At 43.6% G+C, this 22,487-nt stretch overlaps 2 protein-coding genes across 11 annotated transcripts in view; one reads left to right on the top strand and one right to left on the bottom strand.

Moving 5' to 3' along the window:
* The window catches only part of INVS (inversin), a 219,896-nt gene extending 206,967 nt beyond the window's left edge, over positions 1-12,929 (top strand). For all 5 annotated transcript variants that reach the window (XM_050938135.1, XM_050938137.1, XM_050938136.1 and 2 more), the window contains 3 exons: positions 4,914-5,146; positions 7,222-7,299; positions 11,959-12,929. In XM_050938135.1, the coding sequence (XP_050794092.1) occupies positions 4,914-5,146; positions 7,222-7,299; positions 11,959-12,074 (427 nt within the window). In that variant the 3' untranslated portion in view covers positions 12,075-12,929. The remainder of the gene's footprint in view (positions 1-4,913; positions 5,147-7,221; positions 7,300-11,958) is intronic.
* A 1,097-nt stretch (positions 12,930-14,026) lies between these two features.
* TEX10 (testis expressed 10) overlaps positions 14,027-22,487 on the bottom strand; it is a 131,182-nt gene continuing 122,721 nt past the window's right edge. For 5 of the 6 annotated variants that reach the window (XM_050938146.1, XM_050938147.1, XM_050938149.1 and 2 more), the window contains 2 exons: positions 16,384-16,594; positions 14,027-14,267 (listed from right to left, as the gene is read on the bottom strand). In XM_050938146.1, the coding sequence (XP_050794103.1) occupies positions 14,154-14,267; positions 16,384-16,594 (325 nt within the window). In that variant the 3' untranslated portion in view covers positions 14,027-14,153. The remainder of the gene's footprint in view (positions 14,268-16,383; positions 16,595-22,487) is intronic. The other variant, XM_050938151.1, reaches the window with a different exon arrangement.

Below are 22,487 nucleotides of genomic sequence, written 5' to 3' on the forward strand. Positions count from 1 at the left end.
GATCTGCAAGGACACCATTGTGTGCTGTGCCTCTGTGATCTATCACAAGCTAAACAGAGTTGGGGTGGCTCACTACTGGGATAGGAGACATCAAGGACAACACAGCCGGCAGTATGTGGCAGTATTGTACTGGTTCAGTAGGGAGCACTTTTCCCACTTACTACTGAATCAATGCCCCAACAAGGTTGTAGGGGGCACTGTGCTGCTGGAAATGCTTTCTTTTATTTAACACATAAAAAGTAGGTTCTGACTCTTTGTGATGAGCAAGGATCCCATGGCAATTTTCAGAAAAATTGGGACCTTAAAACCTGAGGCCTGAACCAAATTCCAACTTGGGTAATTACATTGCCTACTATTTAAACTCTCATTGAAGTTTTGATTGAATCTTATATGTCACTCTCTGTTCTAGGATAGTGCCTCAAAAAGTCAGCACATTTCACCGAAGATGTAGATGCACTGATCCCTGTATATAGTTTGTATAATATTTGGTGTTAGCTGAAGTTATACTTGTATATTCAGTAGTATGTAAAGCAATACGGGATAAAAGTCACTCATAATTCATAATAGAAAAAGTACTCAATGGAAAAAATACACTCCCGGGCCCTGCATGTGACATTATTAGGGCCCTACCAAATTCATGGCCATGAAAAATGCATCACAGACCATGAAATCTGGTCCCCACCATGAAATCTGGTCTTTTGTATGCTTTTACCATGTACTATACAAATTTCATAGGGGAGACCAGCATTTCTCAAACTGGGGGCCCCCGACCCAAAAAGTGGTCATGGGGGGATTGCAAGGTTATTGTAGGGGATCATGGTATTGCCACCCTTACTTCTGCGCTGCCTTCAGAGGTGGGTGGCCGTAAAGCAGCAGATGCTGGCCAGGCACCCAGCTCCGAAGGCAGTAACCCAGCAGCAGAACAGAAGCAAGAGTGGCAATGGGTGGCCAGAGAGTGGCCATTTCTGGCCAAGGGCCCAGCTCTGAAGGCAGCAGCACAGAAACAGGGACAGCAATACTATACCATGCCATCCTTACTTCTGCGCTGCTGCGGCTGCTGGTGCTGTCTTCAGAGGTGGGCTCCTTGCCAGCAGCTGCTGCTCTCCGGCCATCCTGCTCTGAAGGCAGCACTGCAGCCAGCAGCAGCACAGAAGTAAGGGTGACAATACCATGATCCCCTCCAATAACCTTGCAACCCTCCTTTTTGGGTCAGGAACCCTTCAGTTACAACACCAGGAAATATCAGATTTAAATATCTGAAATCATGAAATTTATGATTTTTAAAATCTTATGATGGCGAAATTGACCAGAATGGACCACAAATTTGGTACGGATCTAGATGTTACCCAGGACATAATCTGGACTACTGAATAGCTCTGTCCCCTCAATTCTCCAGCCTTTTACACTGCTTCAGTGTGAGCGCAACTGCCCCGGTCTACTCACATAGCCTCGAGCATGTAAACTGCTCTTAGCTGTACCATCTGAGTGCTATGGCCAGCCTCTCTGCAATTACACTGCAGAGCAACACGAGCAAATTCCCAGTCCTAGACTTCCATCCGAAATGTGTGTCTTGTACTGCCCAGCCCTCTCCTGGAAAACACAGCTCGTGTAAAGTGTATAATTTTATTAATAGAAAATGATATGCACAAACCCTGTTATTCCAAATGACGTTTCCCAGACACTTCAATCCAAACACACTGGTTTAGATGAAACAATAAAACAAGTTTAAAAACTTAAGAAAAAAAGATTTTAATTGATTTCAAGTAATGAGGCATACATGTCAGAATTAAAATAAAATAAAAGGTGAAACACAGCTAATACCTAGTTAACAAGCTTAATAAATTCAGAGCAAAAGTCTCTCTCACCCCATACTCCAGCAGTCTGACTAACTGAAATCCTTTCCCTCAGTCCCAGGGCCCAAATAAATTTGTTAGTCTCTAGGGTGCCACAAGGATTCCTCACTGTTTTTGCTGATACAGACTAACACGGCTCCCCTCTGAAGCCTGTCAGGAAAGGTATGAACTTACTTGAATGAAGCTGTATGACAGTATGTACCTGAGTGTTTTGACTCCACCAACCACTAAACTAAGAGATTAAATAGACTTGACTCTTACTTTGTTTTGCAGAGTCAATTTACCGTATTTATTGAAAATGTAAAACAGTTTGAGATACAACTAAGCTCATCCCTTCAGCATTCTGGATTGATGATATGCTAGTAACCTATGTTTCTGTGGTGCACGTTAAATTTCCCTTTTCCAGAAAAATGTTTCAATTCCCACAGTCCACAAACTTCACAAATTTAGTCCTCAAAAGTGTCTCGTAAGGCATCTGGCCTGCCAAAGGTTAATTGCTTATCCTGCTCACCGAGCCTTGCAGTTCCTTTGTCCGCCTCGCTCCCTTGTCTGGTGCATTGAAGCTGGTGGCACTTTCTTGGGCCCACAGCGAATTGACAAAAGCTGGAAATCTTTTGGTTGCTGTCCCTGTAGGTCTCCAGCTGGCATCAGGCACTTCAGTCTGTTATTTTCAGACAGATCTTTAACTTTACTAACAACTTTCTAAAGTTCAAAGCCTCCTTACCCATAAACCTGAGCACATAGGCTGCTCGCATTTTCATTCCTGCTACAAATACGCTTCACAGTCATGATGTATAATATGCACCTAGTGTGCTGAGCTTTGAAGTTTTGTTAATGCAGCACTGTGTGTGTGTGTGTGTGTGTGTGTGTGTGTGTGTGTGTTTTAATTTAACCCCCTGCTTTCCTTCTTTTTTGACTCAGAACCAGATAAACACATTTTTGTGGAATATTTGCACAGCCACATAGGATCCCCTCCCCTTTGGTTCCCTGCAATATTTGTGTGTCTCCAAAAACTACCAGAAGGTTCTGTGAGGTCTTTGATGGCAATGACGGGATATAACGTCCATGTGACCATTTGATTTATAGATCAGTAAATACCTGCAGCACTTAACACAGGAATAATTGTCAAGCACAGAGCGCAGTTGAACATTCCTCTCCACTCAGCTGTTAAACAGCTATTACCCAAACATTTTTTCTGCATTCGTCTTTACATACATTTTGTAGACTAAATTAATAGCAAGTCATTAGGTATCCAGCAGTGTACAGGTTAAGTATTGTTAAGTAACCAGAGCTTAGTCATAACACATACATGGATAACACTTCCTTGTCTCTGGAAGAAGTCCTGCAACAAAATGTTTATTTACTTGCTTCTTGACTTATCTATTATAGTGTTGCTCTGTTTTGAATAGTTAAATCCCCATGTTGGTACTAGCCTTTGCTTTTCACCAGCTCTCTCTCAACTTTTTTTAAATGAATATAGAACTCATGAAAAGTGTCAGAATAACAGCCCTGGAAAACTTGTGGTGTCTATTCGCAAAACCAATCTGACATGGGCAGGCAACCTCACAGAGGAAGAGAGGGTTCTTCAGATTTCATGCATATTCAGTCCTTTGTGCCTCTGCTGCAACTGCAGTCATGGGTAGGGATGGTAGTGGTTTTTGTGATAGGCAGACCTGAGATCACCTGCTCATTTCACACAGGCCACAGAAAAAGCACATCTGCTGGTAACTTTTGGTCACCTGGACTTGAATAGGCAACCTATTGTAGCAGTAAAAGCCTCTAGATCTCATTAACAATCACTTGAGCCATCCAGTCCGCTGTCTCATGCTCCTTCTGGTCCAATGGCTTACAGCAAATTCCGGTAATGATTTTGCTTCAGGTTCTGTGTATTAGTTTGTTTTACTTTTGAGCTTGTTGTAAAAGGTGCTAGAAACCAAATTTCAAAGAGCCAGTACAGCCTGGGCAGCAGCATTGCAAGGCTGCCATTACTGTCGAAGTGAGAGGGGATTTGTGTCCATTCGCATCTGTTCCTTCCTTGTCTTCACTGTGGAGGCTTCCAGCAGGATCTCAAACAGCAACAGGTGTGATAGCGATTCATGGGGATGTGGAAACTAGACTGATTTCACTGACTCACTTCAGAAAAGAGCCAAACACCAGTGTCAAATATTGTCATAATTAGTAAGTTACTGTTAACGTGGGGGAAAGGCATAGCAGGAAGATTTAGAGGATTATTGGGCCAGTCAGTTTATTCTCTGGTATGAAATGCCAGTACAGTGCAGACTACTAACATTTGAGGCAAGGAAATATGTAGCCCTTCTGTGCAAGGGTTTATTAACCAAATGAAGGGGAGGGACTCAGACCTGTCCTGAGGACATGAAGGGATGTTTGTGAACTGTCAGTGACACGTCACAGCTGCACTGGTAAGGCTAGGAGAGAGACTGGAAGAAAGGGAGCAAAGATGGAGTGAAACATATAGGGAGAACTAAGAGATTGGAGAAACCAGGGAAGGGACTGAGAGTCCTTCAGCAGTAAGAACTCTGGGTGCATAATACTGTTGTTCTGGTTTGGTAGCATTTTACATCCATGTTGCTCAGGTATAAATGATGGCAAAAGCCGCAAGGCAGTGAAGAATCAGGCCCTAGAGCCTCTCAGGTTCTGTGTAGAGAGAGGAAATAGACTCAGCCAGTATCTTCCTCTATATTGTGTCAATAATTTGCAAATATGCAAGAGAATGCACCAGAAAAGTTTGCCACTACATTCAGTTGTGAATGCAATGAAAACAGAGGTCCTATTATTGATAGATGACACCACTTATGTAGTTGTTTGTTTTTAATACTGTCCTCACTTTTGGTGAATTTTTTGGTACATTTATTATTTTGGCTGCAGGTAGTTTGAAGTCTTATACCTCCTAAGCAAACATTCCTCATCCAAGTGAGTTGTCAGATCAGTGGGAATTTTGTTTTCCCAGTTACTCATGTAATCCACCATGTGAACTGATGCATGTAAAACACTGAAGTTAAAACAGGTCATCTAAAACAAGTGTTATTCTCTTCTCTCCAGTTACCAGCTAAGACAGAAGTTGGTCCAGCTTTTTAGTGCTGAGCGGCAATGCAAAGAAGATGAAGACAAATGGAGACAAGAGACAGCTTCCTTTTTCATCCAGGTTGCTTGGAAGAAACAGCTGAACCATGGCCCTCTGAAATCAGTGTCTTCATGTAAAAACCTAAAATCTATAAATAAAAGCAACTCAGCCATAAAAACGAGCAAGCAATCCATCCTTAAACAGATATACGGTAATTCTGTTGTTGTGGCAATTTAAAGTTTCAGAATTTAAGTGTTCTGTTGCTGATGCTTTCATAGCTAACAATATTCCTAGATTTTAGAATCTGTTATAGTTTTAATACTTCTCAAGTTACTAAGGGATTTGCAGCACCAGAGTTAGAAATCCATTTTTTTTTAAACACACAGATAAATTGGGGAGGGGGCGCAGTTTGGATACATTTAGAAGCACATCATTTCTAAAGCTGATTTTTTTAACCTTAAAACAGTATATGGGTTACTGCACATCATTACTCCAGGACAGGTGTCCCTCAGACAGACAGACAGCTCCCCATATTTCTATTTCACCAGACCTGAATTTGGGGTGAATTTGGTTTGAATGTGGTGATCAGGTGGTGATACTGTTTATCTGCTCTTTTTTAAAGTACACATACTCAGTGGTAGATATGCTGAGTTGGACGCAGGTTTACTCTGGTAATTATTCAACCAAACACTATGGAAAACTTAAAAAGAAAATATACTTATTTAACCATGTTTTGTGTTGAAACTACAAAATTTACCCAAAAGTTACTTGAAATTCTATTATGGATCATATTAAAAATTTTTGGGACTGTCAGTTAATAGCAGTTAACGCATGTGATTTTTTCAATTACTATTTTTTTAGTTAATCGCGATTAATCACAGTTTTAATAGCACTGTTAAACAATAGAATACCAATTCAAATTTATTAAATATTTTTGGATGTTGTTTTACATTTTCAAATATCTTGATTTCAATTACAACACAATACAAAGTGTACACCACTTACGCTATATTATTATTTTTTATTACAACTATTTGCACTGTCAAAATGATAAACAAAAGAAACAGTATTTTTCAATTCACCACCTCATACAAGTACTGTAGTGCAATCTCTTTATCGTGAAAGTGAAACTTACAAACGTAGATTTTTTTTTGTTACATAACAGCACTCAAAAACAAAACTGTAAATCTTTAGAGCCTACAAGTCCACTCAGTCCTACTTCTCATTCAGCCAATTGCTAAGACAAACAAGTTTGTTTACATTTACAGGAGATAATGCTGCCTGCTTCTTATTTAGAATGTCGCCAAAGATTTGACATAATGCAAAGAAAGTACCAATGTGAGATTTCTAAAGATAGCTACAGCACTCGACCCAAGGTTTAAGAATCTGAAGTGCCTTCCAAAATCTGAGAGGGACGAGGTGTGGCACATGCTTTCAGAAGTCTTAAAAGAGCAACACTCTGATGCAGAAGCTACAGAACCGAAATCACCAAAAAAGAAAATCAACCTTTGCTGGTGGCATCTGATTCAGATCATGAAAATGAACATGCATTGGGATCCACATTACTTTGGATTTTTATTGAGCAGAACCCGTCATCAGCATGGATGCATGTCCTCTGGAATGGTGGTTGAAGCATGAAGGGACATATGAATCTCTAGCACATCTGGCACATAAATATCTTGTGATGCCGGCTACAACAGTGCCATATAAACGTCTGTTGTCACTTTCAGGTGACGTTGTGAACAAGAAGCAGACAGCATTATCTCCTGAAAATGTAAACAAACTTGTTTGAGCAATTGGCCGAACAAGAAATAGGACTGACTGGACTTGTAGGCTCTAAAGTTTTACATTGCTTTATTTCTGAATGCAGTTTATTTTTCTGTACATAATTCTCCATTTGTAAGTTCAACTTTCATGATACTATGGTACTTGTATTAGGTGAATTGAAAAATACTATTTCTTGTGTTTTTTACAGTGCAAATATTTGTAATAAATAAATATAAAGTGAGCACTGTACACTTTGTATTGTGTTGTAATTGAAATCAGTGTATTTGAACATGTAGAAAACATCCAAAATATTTAAATGAATGGTATTCTATTATTAACAGTGTGATTAATTTTCCATCACAAATGTGTTATGAGACTTTTTATGGTAAGATTATTTTAATGTAAATCTTTGTGTTTAAAATTAAGAGAGTGCTGCAGTTCCCAGTGAAATGGTCTATAACTGTACATAACCGCAGCTGGGTATGAATTTGTAAAAATGTGCATGTTTGTTTTTTAAAGGGCGCTCTCAAGAAGGAAAACTTTGCCATCCAGCAAGACCTTCAAAGCATAAGCTTTCTGATGTGCATGTGATCTCAGGTAAGGGTACGGCCTTAATGAAGCTTTGGAAGCATTTCTGGAATGTAAAACGTTATAGTTAGTTTTAGATGGCTTGAATATGAAAGGAAAATGAGGGAAACAAAACTATAGTAATAATAATAAAACCAAAAAATGAGGTAACGAAGTGAACATCCGGTCCAAGATATCATTGTGCCTAGACAACTAGCTCCCTGAGAGCGGGGGGGTTCTGTGTTCTGTCACTACTTTTGGACTTCTGAGTATTGTTTTTTAATTTTTTCTTTTATATTAACTTGTTTGTTTAACAAGATACGTGCAAAGAAATTTGAGTAGGAAAAACCCTATTACATGATGGCAGTTTAAGGGGAAGAGAGATGTATAAACTCACCTGTGTGAATGTGTATACACATTTGTGCACACTTAATTTATCAGCACAGTATCTGGTGGCCATGTGGAAGCACAGATACCACATTTCTACACACATTGGGAATTTGTGAACAAAAATTAGACAAGTACAATCGCATACATGTGCTCATGGACACAGATATCCACATTTGACCATACTGCCCAGACACACACTGGCTTGCTGGTTAGACCTTTTTTTATGATGTCATATCTGTGAACCAACTTCCAGTGACGCTAGGCTGATACCTTCCTGCAGAACTTTTTTAAAATCCCTGTCGCTGTGATGTTATATAGTTGAGGGGCAGTGTTAGTTGGATGGGGAGGGGGAGAGACAGTTACACAGGTGGTGAAGGTGAAAGAATTTTTCTTCTTCCTGATTATTTTTTCTTTCTACTACTGAGTCCCACTCTAGTAGCAAGTAGGTTATTGGTGAATTCCTCTGGCACGCTACGAGGCAGCCCTCTGCCTTCAGCCTCCTTGCCGCACAGCACAGCCGGTGTTACCAAGAACTGATTACTCCACACCCTTGCTGGGGATGCTGGCCGCTTGTCCCTTTTCAAGTATGCCACATTTGTACACTAGCTAGAAGCCATACACTCTGCACACTCACGTTTTATGTTTAGATGTAGTTTCCCGACGGTGTTTGGGAATAATTGATGGATTGGGAAGTGGAGGGGTGGATTTTTATTTTTAATTACTGTGGCCCAGTTTTCATTCCTGCTCCCCAAGATACCATGCCCACCACACACTCTGCCTTCCCCACCACTGCTCTATGCTGAAAAGTGCTATGTAAAAATTTAATCTCCTTCTTCTCTGCTAGGTGCTAGATGGTGGCTGCCCCAAGTTACTTACCGTTTAGGTAGATGAAACAGGTTTGATCTGGGGATCAGAGTGCCCCTCTTAGATTCATCCTGTGGAGTCTAACTAACTGTTAATCTTCCTTAAACCCCTTTCATGTCAGCCTTCTGCATTTGGGAGGAGCTTTGCTACCTACAGCCCTCAAGGCAGCAGGGCAGGGTGAGGGATGGAGGGGAAAGGAGCCAGGTCCAGTCCCTTTCTAATGGGCATCCTCGTACATGGGGAAAGGGCTAGTGCCCTCTCACCACTTTCCACTATAAACACTACAGTGGGAGCTATTCAGCCTTTCCAGTTTAGTTCTCATAAGTAGCCATTAGCCCAGATCTGCTGCTGAAAGGCATTCGGGACTCAGGGAGAACAACAGGAGTGTTAAGGGACCCTGCTCATTAAAGGAAGAATTATACCCTGACATTTTCTCATATCCTCCGCAGGGCAAAGGGTATTGGCATTTTTTCTCTCTCTAACACTATTTTCCTAATTTCAGGAGTTACCGAGACTCCTGAAAAACAGTTGCAACAATTTGTTTAAATGAAACTGAAAATTATGCTCCAGTAGCAATACACTAACCCAAGCTGGGTTGATGGCTGTGGTGGCAGGTGTGCACCAGCTGCTACGCACACTATTGTCTGTTTTAATGCTAGATTAGGCCAGGACCCTGGCAGCATAGGGTTCTCTGCAGTACTTTACCCAGTGCTAGGTCGACTTCTATGGGAGAGGTTAATTCCTATTCCTGTTCATTCAGTCCTTGGCCTTCCTGCTAGAACTGCCCATTGGATGTGGGCACATTGGCCACATGAATTGAACTAAGATCAAGGGACCTGTTCTATTCCTGGCTCTGCCACAGGCCTTCTGAGTGAATTTGGGCAAGTCACTGCAACTGTGTGCCTCAGTTTACCCATTGTAAAATGGGGACAATGACATCGACCTCCTTTGTAAAGCACCACACAAAAGCCAGCTGTTATTAGGTAAGAGTTACAGTTGTAGGTCTCACTGCTACCAGAAGCCAGGCTGACATTTCTGGGTGTCGCTAATTAAGTCTTCTCTCTATTCTCGGCATGAAACGCTGTGTGCAGGTCTGGTTTCCAGGGTTGAGCAAGGATTTAGATGAATTAGAGCTAAATGCAGAGAACTGCAACAAAATGCCATCATGAGTGGAAGGTGAGACATGAGGTCAGAGAAAAGGGAGCTAACCTATTTACCAGAAAAGAGGGAGATGCTGACAGTTCGTAATTAGCTTCAAGATCGTGAAAGCAAGGAATTTCTTACGAGATGGCAGGACAGGGAGCAATGGCTGAGGAGGAACAAGATGTGAATAGAATTTGGGAACAAATTCTCAACAAGCTCAATCAGCAAACCGTGGACCAGACTAAGAGGACAGTGTTAAAGCACTAGTCTGCAGTTATTAAGCAACTGCTTAGACCAGTGGTAGCAGGGGTGATGCAATCACTAGTTTTGCAAAATCGGAGGGTCAGTTTGAATGGCCAGAGTGGTCCTCTCTAGTCATACCAGCTGTGACTCAAAAACCAGACCATGCGTAGCTAACAAGCTGTCTCCTTGATTTAAAATATTTGGTGTTAGGACAATAATGAAAGAAAACTAAAAATGTTCCTAGGCTCTTTTCTCGGTGCTCTCCGACTCGTTTAGCTCTCTCTCAAGTCCCAGGGAAGTCTTAAAGCAGTGCTGCCCTTGGAGTTACGTTATAATGGTAGATACATTTCTGTCTCATAAGAGACAAACATGCTCTTTCTTGCACTATTTAAGAGAACCTCTGGTCATTCTCAATATAGCCTAGAAAGCTACCCAGCAAGTGTTTAATCTGCCACCTTTGCATACTGAGTCGTGGAACAGCTGAAGATAGATGTTAAAACTTAAATAGTGTTTTGCTTAGTTCTTTGGTTTTAGGGGCAACAAATCTCTCTGCTCTTGTCTTTTATGAACTAGAAAGGTTTTCTTTTGCAGCTTTGAGTTGAGTTGACTTTACCTTTCATAACTTGGTGATAAGTAGGATAGTGATAGGAACTTTGCCCAGGGCCTGTAGAACAGTACCTACTTTCATTCACCTAATAGGAGCTTAGGGAACTTGAGCCCTGCCTTAAAGACAATAACGTGTTTTCCATCTGACGCCCTTCGTGCATGACATTAAGTTTGTTGGAAAAGTTCAGAGCTGTCAGTGGCTAATGCCAGAAACAGTATTTTTGACGTAGTTGTCTGGCGTAGGTCAAAATGGACTCACGTTTGATTCATCGCTCTAAGACGGGTACAGCTGGGAAGGAGAAGAATATTGGCACTTACAAACATTCTTGTGCCTTGTGAAAAAGTGTACGGTGACAAATCTGCCAACTGGGGACTGGCACCAAACTAGTTTAACATTCTCACTGGCGTACACAGGCTGAAAATTTTGGGATGGGGACAAAAAAAATTGTATTGATAGGAGGCAGCTTACGCCCCAGGTGTGGTACAACAGCCAAGCCCTGGAAGGAAGCACAGCCACAGCTCAAGAAGACAGGGGGGAGGAACATGGCAAAGGATAAAAACAACTTGCTGGATGTTTTGAAAAATCTATTTTAGCCCATGGGGAAGGGGAGAGAGAGCAGAGTTCCTCTGCCAGCTCAGACCATGTTTGACAAATAATCCAACCAGGAAGTATTTGTTTAAAAGAACTGATTGTAAATGGCTTTTTCTCACAATCTTGTGCACTTTTATTCTTTATACTGTCTTGTGGCAGGGAAGTTATTTACAGATTGGATCATGAACTAGGTTAAAAAAAAAACCACACCGGTGTTTGTCAGATATACAATATTTTGTACCTATGATAGAAAACCTATTGGGAGTTTGGAATTCCCTACTTCAGAAGCAGGTTTTGCTGATGTCAAGCTGGCTTCTGCTCTCGTAATTCAGAGCTGAGCAAGTCTAGAACAGTCATGGGCACACTGTGAGAGGTTCTTGTTTTGTTTTCAAGTGAAAGGTTTGTAAATCATCAAGCTCCCACAAACAATACAAAACAAAATATCTTGCTGTTTCCTGGGCAATTTCAACAAACCAGCTGTTCAGCTGCCAGTGATACACCTGTCACCTGTAAACATTTCAGTAACTAGCTAGAGCAAGGTAGGTGCCTAAGTCATTTAAGTATTTCTGAAAATTCTGTTTACATGAAGTGCAGTAATGAATGTGCCTGCCTCCCCGGCTTGTGACAGAATGAAACAGAACCATAGACTCAGGCTGAGTTGTCAGAAAGGGGTTTGTTTCTGGCAAGCTGATGAAACTTTGGATATTTCTGTTAAATGGCCTCATTTACACAATGTAGTAGTCATAGTTTATGCAGATTTGAACACTAGGATCCACAGCTGACTGCAGCTTTTCTTTTTAAAAAAAATCAATATGACCCCATAGAACTAACATCATTTTTTGTTTTTACAGTAAGCAACCTACAGTATGTTCATCTGCTGGAGAATGAAGGAAAACTGAAGCAATTTTCATACAACATGAGACCAACCACTGCTGCAAAGTCAAAAACCAAAAGACCTGAGCATTAAGCAAATCTGAGTAGGAGTAATAGGGAACCTGAAAACAACTTAAAGACTGCTCCCCAGTTCTACAGGGATGTATGAAATCTTTCTTGTAAAAGTATACAAAATATTAAGCTAACAAAGGTATTTTCCGTTAGTGTATTATCTCAGTGCTGTATGCCAAACCAGACTTCCAGGGAGTTGAACTCATTTCATGTATGAATGAAATGTAGAATTAAAGAGTAATTTATTTGCTGACAAAGAATTTCAACTTTCATCAAGTTGAGAGGTAGGCTGGAATTAACAATTTACAGAATTTATCAAAATTATCCATAAATATGTTTTGAGTGTGTTAATTACAGCCCTATGTTCAGCCACATATGGGGTATGAAAAAAACTTACTTAATACTGCGCCTGCTCATTATATAGCCTTCTCCAGCCCTAGCAAAGTACTTTTGATTTATGAAAGCTAAAATATAACTTCCTGGGAGAATAACATAAGTACGTAGTTTTCTCTAGGTAAAAAGCATAAGACAAGGGCTCGTTCTACACTTAGATTAAAAATTTGGGCGTCTAATCTAGAGGGAATTTCAGCTCCCTATCTCCCCTCCTATCACCCAGTTAATATCCAGATCTATGAAACAGCCAGTTTCTCAATACAATCCACATATTTATTCTTAAATTTAAAGGGGGGGGTGAACTAATATGTCTCCCACCCTTTCGAGAGATGATTCCACTCCGCTATCAAGTGAATATTCCTAATATTGCTATATATTAAAATTATTTGTTTATTTCCATCCCATAGCATACCCCCTCGGGAATATCCTAATCAATTTCTCTCTATCCTTTGTGTTCACAACTTTTCAGATGGCTGTCCTTCATCAATTTCATTTTGGCTGAAATTGTCAATTTTTTATTTTAGTCAAAAAATGATGCAAGTTTTTGTTTTGATAGTTCCAAGTCAAAGTTTCTCAGAACTTTTCATCCCACAAAAATTTGATTTTACTTTTTGGGGTGAAAGCAAATGCCAAGGTATTGGAATTTCCTGTGGGACTAAAATCAAACTGCTCTAATCACGTTAGATGTGCGGAGCCAGTTATATTAAAGGATTAACTATTTTAGAAAATCTTTGTCACTATGTCTCATTTTACCCCAAATTCAGAGTACCAAAAGCTTTGCAATTACCTGTAATAAGTATCTGAAAATCTACACAGAGCAGAAAGTATAGCCTCCACTAGAAATGAGTGCATCTGCTCAACAGCAACCTGTGTGCTTTGATTCTTCACTAACAGGGAACATTGTGTCTGAGCTCACTGTTAGATACTAATGTACTGGTAAAAATAGTGACTCAAAGAAAGGACCATGTTAACTGTTAAGTTTCTAGGGTGAAAGGCTGTGGGGCCAGGATTTCACCACTTCACCCTCTCCCCTCAAAACAAAGTAAATTTCTTCGTTAGTGAAATTGTAACTATATATCGACACACACCATGGGGCCTTCTCCCACTGATGTCAGCTGGAGTTTTGCCATTGACTTCACAAGTGAAACTGAAAGGCAGACAAGGGGATCACTTTGGTGGACATGTAAGAAAAAAGGAACATGTTACATAATTTTTTTCTTAAACTTTTGTCCTAAGCATGTTGAATATTATTACTTTGACTTTATTAAATATAAAAAATAGAAATGTAGTAAAGAATAAATATCCAGAATACTGTTATTCCACCTTAAAAAGCATGGAGTAGTATTTTTGCATTGTATATTACACAATGAAATCATTTCAGTGTTGTTACAAATAATGGAAAATGACTGGAGTCAGTAAAGAATCCAATAAACAAAGGAGATGCTCTCCACATCCCAGTGACAGCATTTAATATTTTCACTTCCTCAGCGTATCCTCTTCTGCAGTCAGTTTTTACCTAATCTACTTGCACTGCAATGTTACATTACTTTGGTCTTGAAGCAAGAAAGTAGTACAAACAGATTTTATGAAAAAAAATTTATTTAAAGTTCCACTTAAATTTTTTTTGTAACAAACATTGGCCCAACATTTTCCTTTCAGAATTAAATGGAAGTAAACACTTTAAAGCAGATGTACAATGTTCATCTCTTCAATATTCTGTGCTAATAGCACCAGGTCCCTGTGGATGTGTGGCAAGATATATGTTGAAACAGTAATGGAGGTCTGTTAGCCATTGCTCTTGGACTTCACCACTCTTCAATGTCTGGAGGCAAAAAGGAAACAGGTTGAAAACCCCACATAAACTAACAGTACTACTCAGGAAGCTTCAGTTGTTGGCTTGATATATTCAGTTAATCAGACATTCTATTGCAAACAAGAAATCAAATACAGAGGATCCTTGTTCACTTACACACCATGTAATTATCGAGAAAAGAAGAAGCCATCATTTGGAGTTCAAGAAACATTAGCAGAGAGAGAGTGCTCTAGTGAAATGATCATATTAAGACTTCATTACTTTTTACAAAATCAGCTACAGATCGTTTATATGATATTATGAAGGGGTGTGACTATCTGCTAAGTGTGGTTCACTTGCTATTTCAGAGTGTACCATGATGCAGTCTCTATGCTATTTTAATCATGTTTGTTTGCTTAGTTCCAATTCTGCAATTTACAATGCATTTCCAAATCATTAGTGGAAATGATTGAGACTCTACTATAGCAAGAAGAATCACTGGCCATGTCTACAGTAAGGAGTTTTATAAAAACATTCTCACCAGAGCTACCACTAGATGAGCCACTGAGCGCTCTAAGGTAGACAACACTCCAGCATGCTATTTATGCCAACAGGGAGTGTAACACCACAGCCACTGGCCAAGCAGGTTTAAATACCATGGTGTTAAACACCAGAAGCCCAGTCTGTCATCGTCTCTTCACAGAATATGGCAGTGGCTCTTTCAGGGCACATCTACACTTAGGGTGGTGTGTAAAGTAACACTGCATCCCCACTAGCATAGGTATATGTAGCAGTGTGGATGGTGAGACATGGTACAGGCGAGTAGAGCAGAGTCCTACTTGGCTCAGTACATGCCCAAGCAGCCTCTCCCATATCTCAGGGAAGGGTCTAGCAGTGGGCAAAGGCTCCAGCAGCTCCCTGGAGCTGTTAGAGCCTTTTCTGCTCCTGGAGCCTTTCACTCCTGGGTGTAGCTATACACTGCAGTGACAAGTACACAACCTGCCTTTCACTGTGGTGTTTAGCTACACATGTAGTACCTGTACTCCCCACACCGCCCTAAGTGCAGCTATAGCCTTACTGGCTCCTGTGGACATGATAGGCCTGGGGGAATGCACAGACTGTGTGGCTTTTCAAGGAGCCACCTAGTGAAGTCTAAAAAAGCCACATTTGCCCTCCTGCTTTAAAGCTAAAGGACATCCTAACCCACTCCATCAAAACAAGTAACCTATTTGAGACACCTGCTTTTCAGATCAACAGTCCCAAAACAAGTACAGTAACACTGCTGAGAAATCCTGGCTGCAGCCCACTCAGCAAACAGAAGCAGTAAGTGCTGCGCCTGTTACAACAGTCATGTTTTGGGGTTACACAATGTTCCCCAGTTAGACAGCAGGAAGCCTGACACCACATGAACTGCCCTTCTTTCAAGATTAGGTTTCACTGATTCGTGCTGGGTCTCTGTTCTTTCTCCCCACCCAGGTAGTGAAGTGTGGCTGTACATATTTTAGGAAAGTTTGTTCCAATCTGATGCTGTTCTATAACTCAGAAAACATTTGTGAAAAATGAGGAACCTGATAGTTTGTCACTGTTTTAGTGTAAACTCATGGACTGACCCTAGTTTGTCTCCCTCACTGAAGTCCCTTCTACATCAAGTTGTTTGTAACAAAAATAACCAACCTCAGATGCATTTTGCCACTGAATAGATTCTGGTGTCCATGGCCCCTTGACTTGGCTACTGTTCCCCATGGCTACGAGTTTAGAGGTTGGTCTTCCTTGTCAGCGAGAGCCTAAGCAGAGAAATCTGCACAGCAGCAATGGAATGGCTTTCCTGACACCGACTGATAGTGGCACACTGCACGCTTTTGGTATTCCCAGAGAATGCCTCATGACACAGCAGCCAGTGAGGATCATCACTGATAAGTAGCACATATTCACACAGGTAGCCCCCCCCTATTCTGTGGGCTGCCCTGTCAAGGCATACAGAAGGCAGCTATGGACCAAAATTTGGACTCCATGAACCACATTCTGGGTGCCTTTTTTTGTATGTGATTTGAATGAGTTTTGTGTGCAACTTAGGGTTGTTGAGGTTTATTCTCACTGCTAGAATAAGATATTCTTATAGTCTTCTGGAAAAAAAATAGTTTCATACCATAATATCCTTGACAATCTGTTGCACAAGAAGTTCACTTGTCACCATGTGACTCCTGAGCTGTCCATGCTGCATTAGCAAACGCAACAACTGACCAATGACAGGCAGTTCTTCCCGACAGGCCCTGCTCACTTGAAGACTCTGCAGCATCAACCTAAACACTCGTGGCACGAAAGCTAGCACTGAAATACACGATCCCCATAACATGTCCCTGGGGAGAAGAAATAAGCAATTAACAGACAAGGCAATTTCTCAAGTGCAGAATAGAAGTGTGTTGAAAGTGTGCTCCCAGACTGTATCCTTATCTGCACAAGTCAAGGTGTCCATAAAGTTAAGATTGACAGATTTGATAGTCTGTTTTCAACTATACACACATGACAATTCATGGGGATGCAGTGAATCCACATGAGAGAGTATTAGAGAAATACAACAATATTCCACAAGGGTCACACAGCAAGTAAAGGAGAATAAAATTTACATCCACTTCCGGATCTTACTGATATTGAGGAAGCCTTTTTGTGTTAACTGATGGTTTTAATTAGACCCCTTCTCCAACCAAGCAGAGATAAAGACAGTAACTTTTACTGTGTGTGTTTAAAAGGCACAAGAAACTAGCAGGGAGAGTGACACGCTTATGATCGAGTATATATGGTAGGTCCTACATAGTTTTTAATGTAAATTCTAAAACTAAAAACTAGTGCTGTCAAGCAATTTAAAAAATTAATCATGATTAATTACGCTGTTAATAGAATACCATTATTTTTAATATTTATCATGTTTACTACATTTTCAAATATATTAATTTCAATCACAACAGAATACAAAGTGTACAGTGCTCACTTTATATTTTTGAATACAAATATTTGCTCTGTAAAAAAAAATTATTTTTCAATTCACCTCATACAAGTACTGTAGTGCAATCTCTTTATCATGAAAATTGAATTTACAAATGTAGAATTATGTACAAAAAAATAACTGCATTCGAATATAAGACAATGTAAAACTTCAGAGCCTACAAGTCCACACAGTCCTACTTCTTGATCAGCCAATCGCTCAGACAAACAAGGTTGGTTACAATTTTCAGGAGATAATGCTACCTGCTTCTTATGTACAATGTCACCTGAAAGTGAGAACATTCGTTCACATGGCACTGTTGTAGCCGGCGTTGCAAGATATTTATGTGCCAGATGCACTAAAGATTCATACGTCCCTTCATGCTTCTACCACCATTCCAGAGGACATGCATCCATGCTGATGACGGGTTCTAATCGATAAAAACCCAAAAGCAGTGTGAACCAATTCATGTTCATTTTCATCACCAGCAGAAGATTAATTTTCTTTTTTGGTGGTTTGAGTTCTGTAGTTTCTGCATCAGAGCGTTGCTCTTTTAAGACTTCTGAAAGCATGCTCCACACCTCGTCCTTCTCAGATTTTGGAAGGCACTTCAGATTCTTAAACCTTGGGTCGAGTGCTGTAGCTATTTTTAGAAATCTCACATAGGTACTTTCTTTGTGTTTTGTCAAATCTGCAGCAAAAAAAGTGTTCTTAAAACAAACAACACGTGCTGGGTCATCATCTGACCGCTTTAGCATGAAATTTATGCAGAAGGTGGGTAAAACAGAGCAGGAGACATACAATTCTCGCCCCAAAGAGTACAGTCACAAATTTAATTGATGCTTTTTTCTTTTCTTTTTAAAAACGAGCATCATCAGCATGGAAGCTGTCCTCTGGAATGGCAACCAAAGCATGGAAGGGGCATATGAATGTTTAGCATATCTGGTATGTAAATATCTTGCAACGCCAGCTATAAAAGTGCCATGTGAACGGCTGTTCTCACTTTCAGGTGACATTGTAAATAAGCAGCAGGCAGAAGTATCTACTGCAAATTGTAACCAACCTTGTTTGTCTGAGTGATTGGCTGACCAAGAAGTAGGACTGAGTGGACTTGCAGGCTCTAAAGTTTTACACAGTTTTTTTTTTTGAGTGCAGTTACATAACCAAAAAAAATCTGTATTTCTAAATTCTTCTTCGAGTGATTGCTCATATCCATTCCAGTTAGGTGTGCGCGCCCATCAGAAGATTTTTACCCTAGCAACTCCGGTGGGTCGGCAGGTCGCCCCCTGGAGTGGCGCCGCCATGGCGCTGGATATATACCCCTGCCGACCCGTCTGCTCCTCAGTTCCTTCTTACCGCCCGTGTCGGTCGTTGGAACAGTGGAGCACAGCTTAGCTGTCCTCCACTTCCCTAGCTTCTCTCTGTTCGTCTAATCTCTAGTTGTGAATAGTTGACTTAGTTCTTAGTATCTTAGTTTTATAGTTTACAGTCGTTAGTTTGTTGTTGTACATAGTTTAGTGGGGTTTGGGCTCGAGCCCTTCCCCGCACCCGGTGCCGGGGCCCATGCCCAGTTCACCAGGATTTAAACCGTGCCCGGCCTGTAAAAAGCCGATGCCCACAAGCGATCCCCATGACTCTTGCTTAAAGTGCCTCGGGGAATCACATATCTCCGACAAGTGCCGCATTTGCAAGGCCTTTAAGCCGCGGACTAAAAAGGAGAGGGACTTTTGGTTAAAGACTCTCCTTATGGAGGCAGCCCGTAACCCTCCGTCTTCGGCACTGAGCGCTGACAGCGCTTCTCTGGCACCGGACCGCGCTGGCCCCGCCAAGACACCTCAGCACCGGCCTTCTCCGGTGCAGGGACCTGACCGAAGGCCTTCAACCTCTTCCACACCCTCGGTGCAGACTCGCCCGGATCGCCTGGCACCTACACATGCCGCAACACCGACGCCTGTGGTACCATCGACTCCGGTCCTGAGAGGGCCGTCGAGTCCGGTCCAGGAGAGCTCGCCGGTGAGACCCGTGGTCGAGCTGATGGTCCCCTCCACGCTGGAGACATTCTCCTCAGCCAGGGACCTTATTGCCATGACTGAATCGGCCCTGCCTCAATCCCCGGCACCGCCGGTGCGGGTTCTCCAGTCCAGAGGCAAACCTGCTGCTATGAGGCCTCCTTCGATGGAGTCGACGAGCCGGCACCACTCCAGATCTAGGTCTCGGCACCGCTCCAGGTCTCGCGGCCGGTCCCGATCTCGACGCCGCTCGCAGTCCCGGCACCGCTCACCCAGACGGCACCGGTAGTACTCGCGGCGCAGATCCACCTCTCGTCCCGGTTGGTACTCTCGGTACCGCTCCCGGCACCAAGACTCTCGCAGCCGGTCCCGTCGTAGACGATCGAGATCCAGGTTGACCTCCCAGCACCGCGCTGGTTGCAGGTCCTGGTCTCGGCACCGATACGATTCCCGGTACCGATCCCCGGCACCGAGGAGATCTCCAACGACGGGAGCGAGGGACTCATACCAGCCTCGCTCAGCTACTCCATGGCCGTCCCGTCAGCCGTCCCTGTCCTCTCAGGCGGACAGTGTATACGCCCCAGACACTGACGTGCCTCCTGCCTTGTTCAGCGAGCCCCAGCCTCAGGAACATGATCCGCAGCAGTGGGGGTTCTGGACACCTTGGGCGTACCATCAAGCCCAAGGCCCTCCCCCAAGTCCTCCGCGTTCGACGGCCTCGGAACACAGGGCACCGGAGGCCACGATTACCCGCCCTCCCCCTCCTGCTATAGAGGAAGGGGTGACCCAGCCACAGGACTCTGAGCTCCCCAGGGAGATGGACACTTTGCTTCAGGCGGAGCCCTCTTCAGACCCGCTCGTTCCAGGTCTTTCATCTTCGTCCTCTCCTGACGAGGCGGTAGCTGGAACCTTGTCAACCAGCCCTCCTCCAACTGACCTCAGGGCCCACCAGGACCTCCTCAGGCGTGTTGCACAGAACACGAATTTACAAGCCAAGGAGGTCCCAGAGGTCCAAGATCCAGTGGTGGACATACTGTCATCTGATGCCCCCACTAGAGTGGCTCTCCCATTTATAAAAACCATACAGGCCAATGCCACTACAATATGGCAGTCTCCGGCCTCTGTTCCGCCCGCTGAGCGAGGAGCAGAGTGCAAGTACATGGTGCCCTCAAAGGGCTATGAATATCTATATGTACATCCTCCTTCTTGCTCCCTCGTTGTCCAGTCGGTTAACGAGAAGGAGCGCCATGGCCAGCAGGCCCCAGCTCCTAAATCGAAGGACGCAAGACGTATGGACTTGCTTGGGCGTAAAGTTTACTCTGCGGGAGCTCTCCAGCTCCGGGTGTCCAACCAGCAAGCCCTCCTTAGCCGCTATAGCTACAATACCTGGGCAGCGGCGGACAAATTTAAGGAGCTGCTTCCACAGGATGCACGGCAGGAGTTCTCAGCGATCCTCGACGAGGGGAAAAAGGTCGCGAGAACTTCCCTCCAAGCTTCCCTGGACGCCGCGGACTCAGCCGCCCGGACTCTGGCCTCTGGCGTGACTATGCGCCGTATCTCGTGGCTGCAGGTCTCTGGCCTCCCGCCAGAGCTCCAGCACACGATTCAGGACCTTCCATTCGAGGGTCAAGGGCTATTTTTGGACAAAACTGACCCTAGGCTGCAGAGCCTAAAAAACAACAGGGTCATTATGCGTTCATTAGGGATAAATATGCCCATAACTCAGCGCAGGCCCTTCCGACCCCAACAGCACTGCCCTTACCCTCAACCCCAGCAGAGACAGGACTTTGCCAGACGGCGAGGCAGAAACGGCCGCCGGAGACAATCAGGCAACCAAGGAGGCCAGAACCAAAGCTCCTCCAAGCCTCCCCCCGGGCCAAAACCTTCATTTTGAAGGTGCGCCGGAGGGCGTTGTACCAGTTTCTTTAAAGGATCCGTCCCCGCCCTTTTCCAACCGGCTTTCCTTCTTCCTCCCTGCGTGGTACCAGATAACGTCAGATCGTTGGGTCCTACGCACGTTAGAACTTGGATACCACCTGCAATTTATTTCAACCCCTGTCTTCCACCCTCCTCCCTTGTCCCTCTTCAGGGACCCCTCTCACGAGCAACTCCTCCTACAGGAGATGCAAGTGCAAAGGAGCCATAGAGGAGGTACCAGAGCACGAACGGGGCAAGGGGTTTTATTCCCGCTACTTCCTGATCCCCAAGGCGAAGGGAGGTCTCAGACCAAACCTCGATCTGCGGGAACTCAACAGATACATGGTAAAGTTGAAGTTCCGTATGGTATCCCTGGGGACCATTATCCCATCCCTGGATCATGGAGACTGGTATGCCGCCCTCGACATGCAAGATGCCTACCTTCCACATAGCCATCTTTCCACCTCACAGGAGGTTCCTCCGGTTCGTGGTCAACCGGCAGCATTTTCAGTTCGCGGTCCTCCCGTTCAGCCTCTCTACAGCCCCAAGGGTATTCACCAAATGTATGGCTGTAGTCGCCAGCCACCTTCGCCGCAGTCGGATACACGTCTTTCCGTATTTAGACGACTGGCTTATCCACGGGACCTCCGAGACGCGAGTCCTCAGTCACGTCTGCATTGTCAAGAACCTTTTCTTACATCTAGGTCTAATGATCAATGTGGAAAAATCGACTCTAATCCCCACTCAGAGGATAAAGTTTATCGAGGCCACCTTGGACTCGACTCTTGCCAAAGCCTGCCTACCACTGCCGCGGTTCCAGGCTCTCACGGCCATCATCCAGAGGCTGCAAGCGGCGCCGCTAACTTCAGTATGCACTTGCCTTGCTCTCTTGGGCCACATGGTGGCCTGCACGTTCGTAACGAACTACGCAAGACTGCGCCTACGGCCCCTCCAATCCTGGCTCAACTCGCAAGACCGTCCAGCCAAGGATCCTATGGACATGGTCGTCACCATTCCTTCGACCGTGCTGGACTCCTTCCAGTGGTGGCTGGATCCCTCCATGGTGCGTGCGGGGCTCCCGTTCCACCCGCCTCAGCCCTTGGCGTCCCTGACAACGGATGCATCGTCCCTTGGTTGGAGGGCTCACCTCGGGCACCTACGCACCCAAGGCCGTTGGTCACCTCACGAGCTGGATCTCCACATCAAAGTCCGAGAGCTGAGAGCGGTCCGCCTCGCTTGTCAGACGTTCCGACAACACTTGCAGGGCCGTTGTGTGTCGGTATTCACCGACAACACAACAGCCATGCACTATATAAACAAACAGGGCGGCACGAGATCTTCACA

The sequence above is a fragment of the Gopherus flavomarginatus genome, chromosome 2 (assembly GCF_025201925.1).
Source record: "Gopherus flavomarginatus isolate rGopFla2 chromosome 2, rGopFla2.mat.asm, whole genome shotgun sequence".
Taxonomy (NCBI): Eukaryota; Metazoa; Chordata; order Testudines; family Testudinidae; genus Gopherus; species Gopherus flavomarginatus.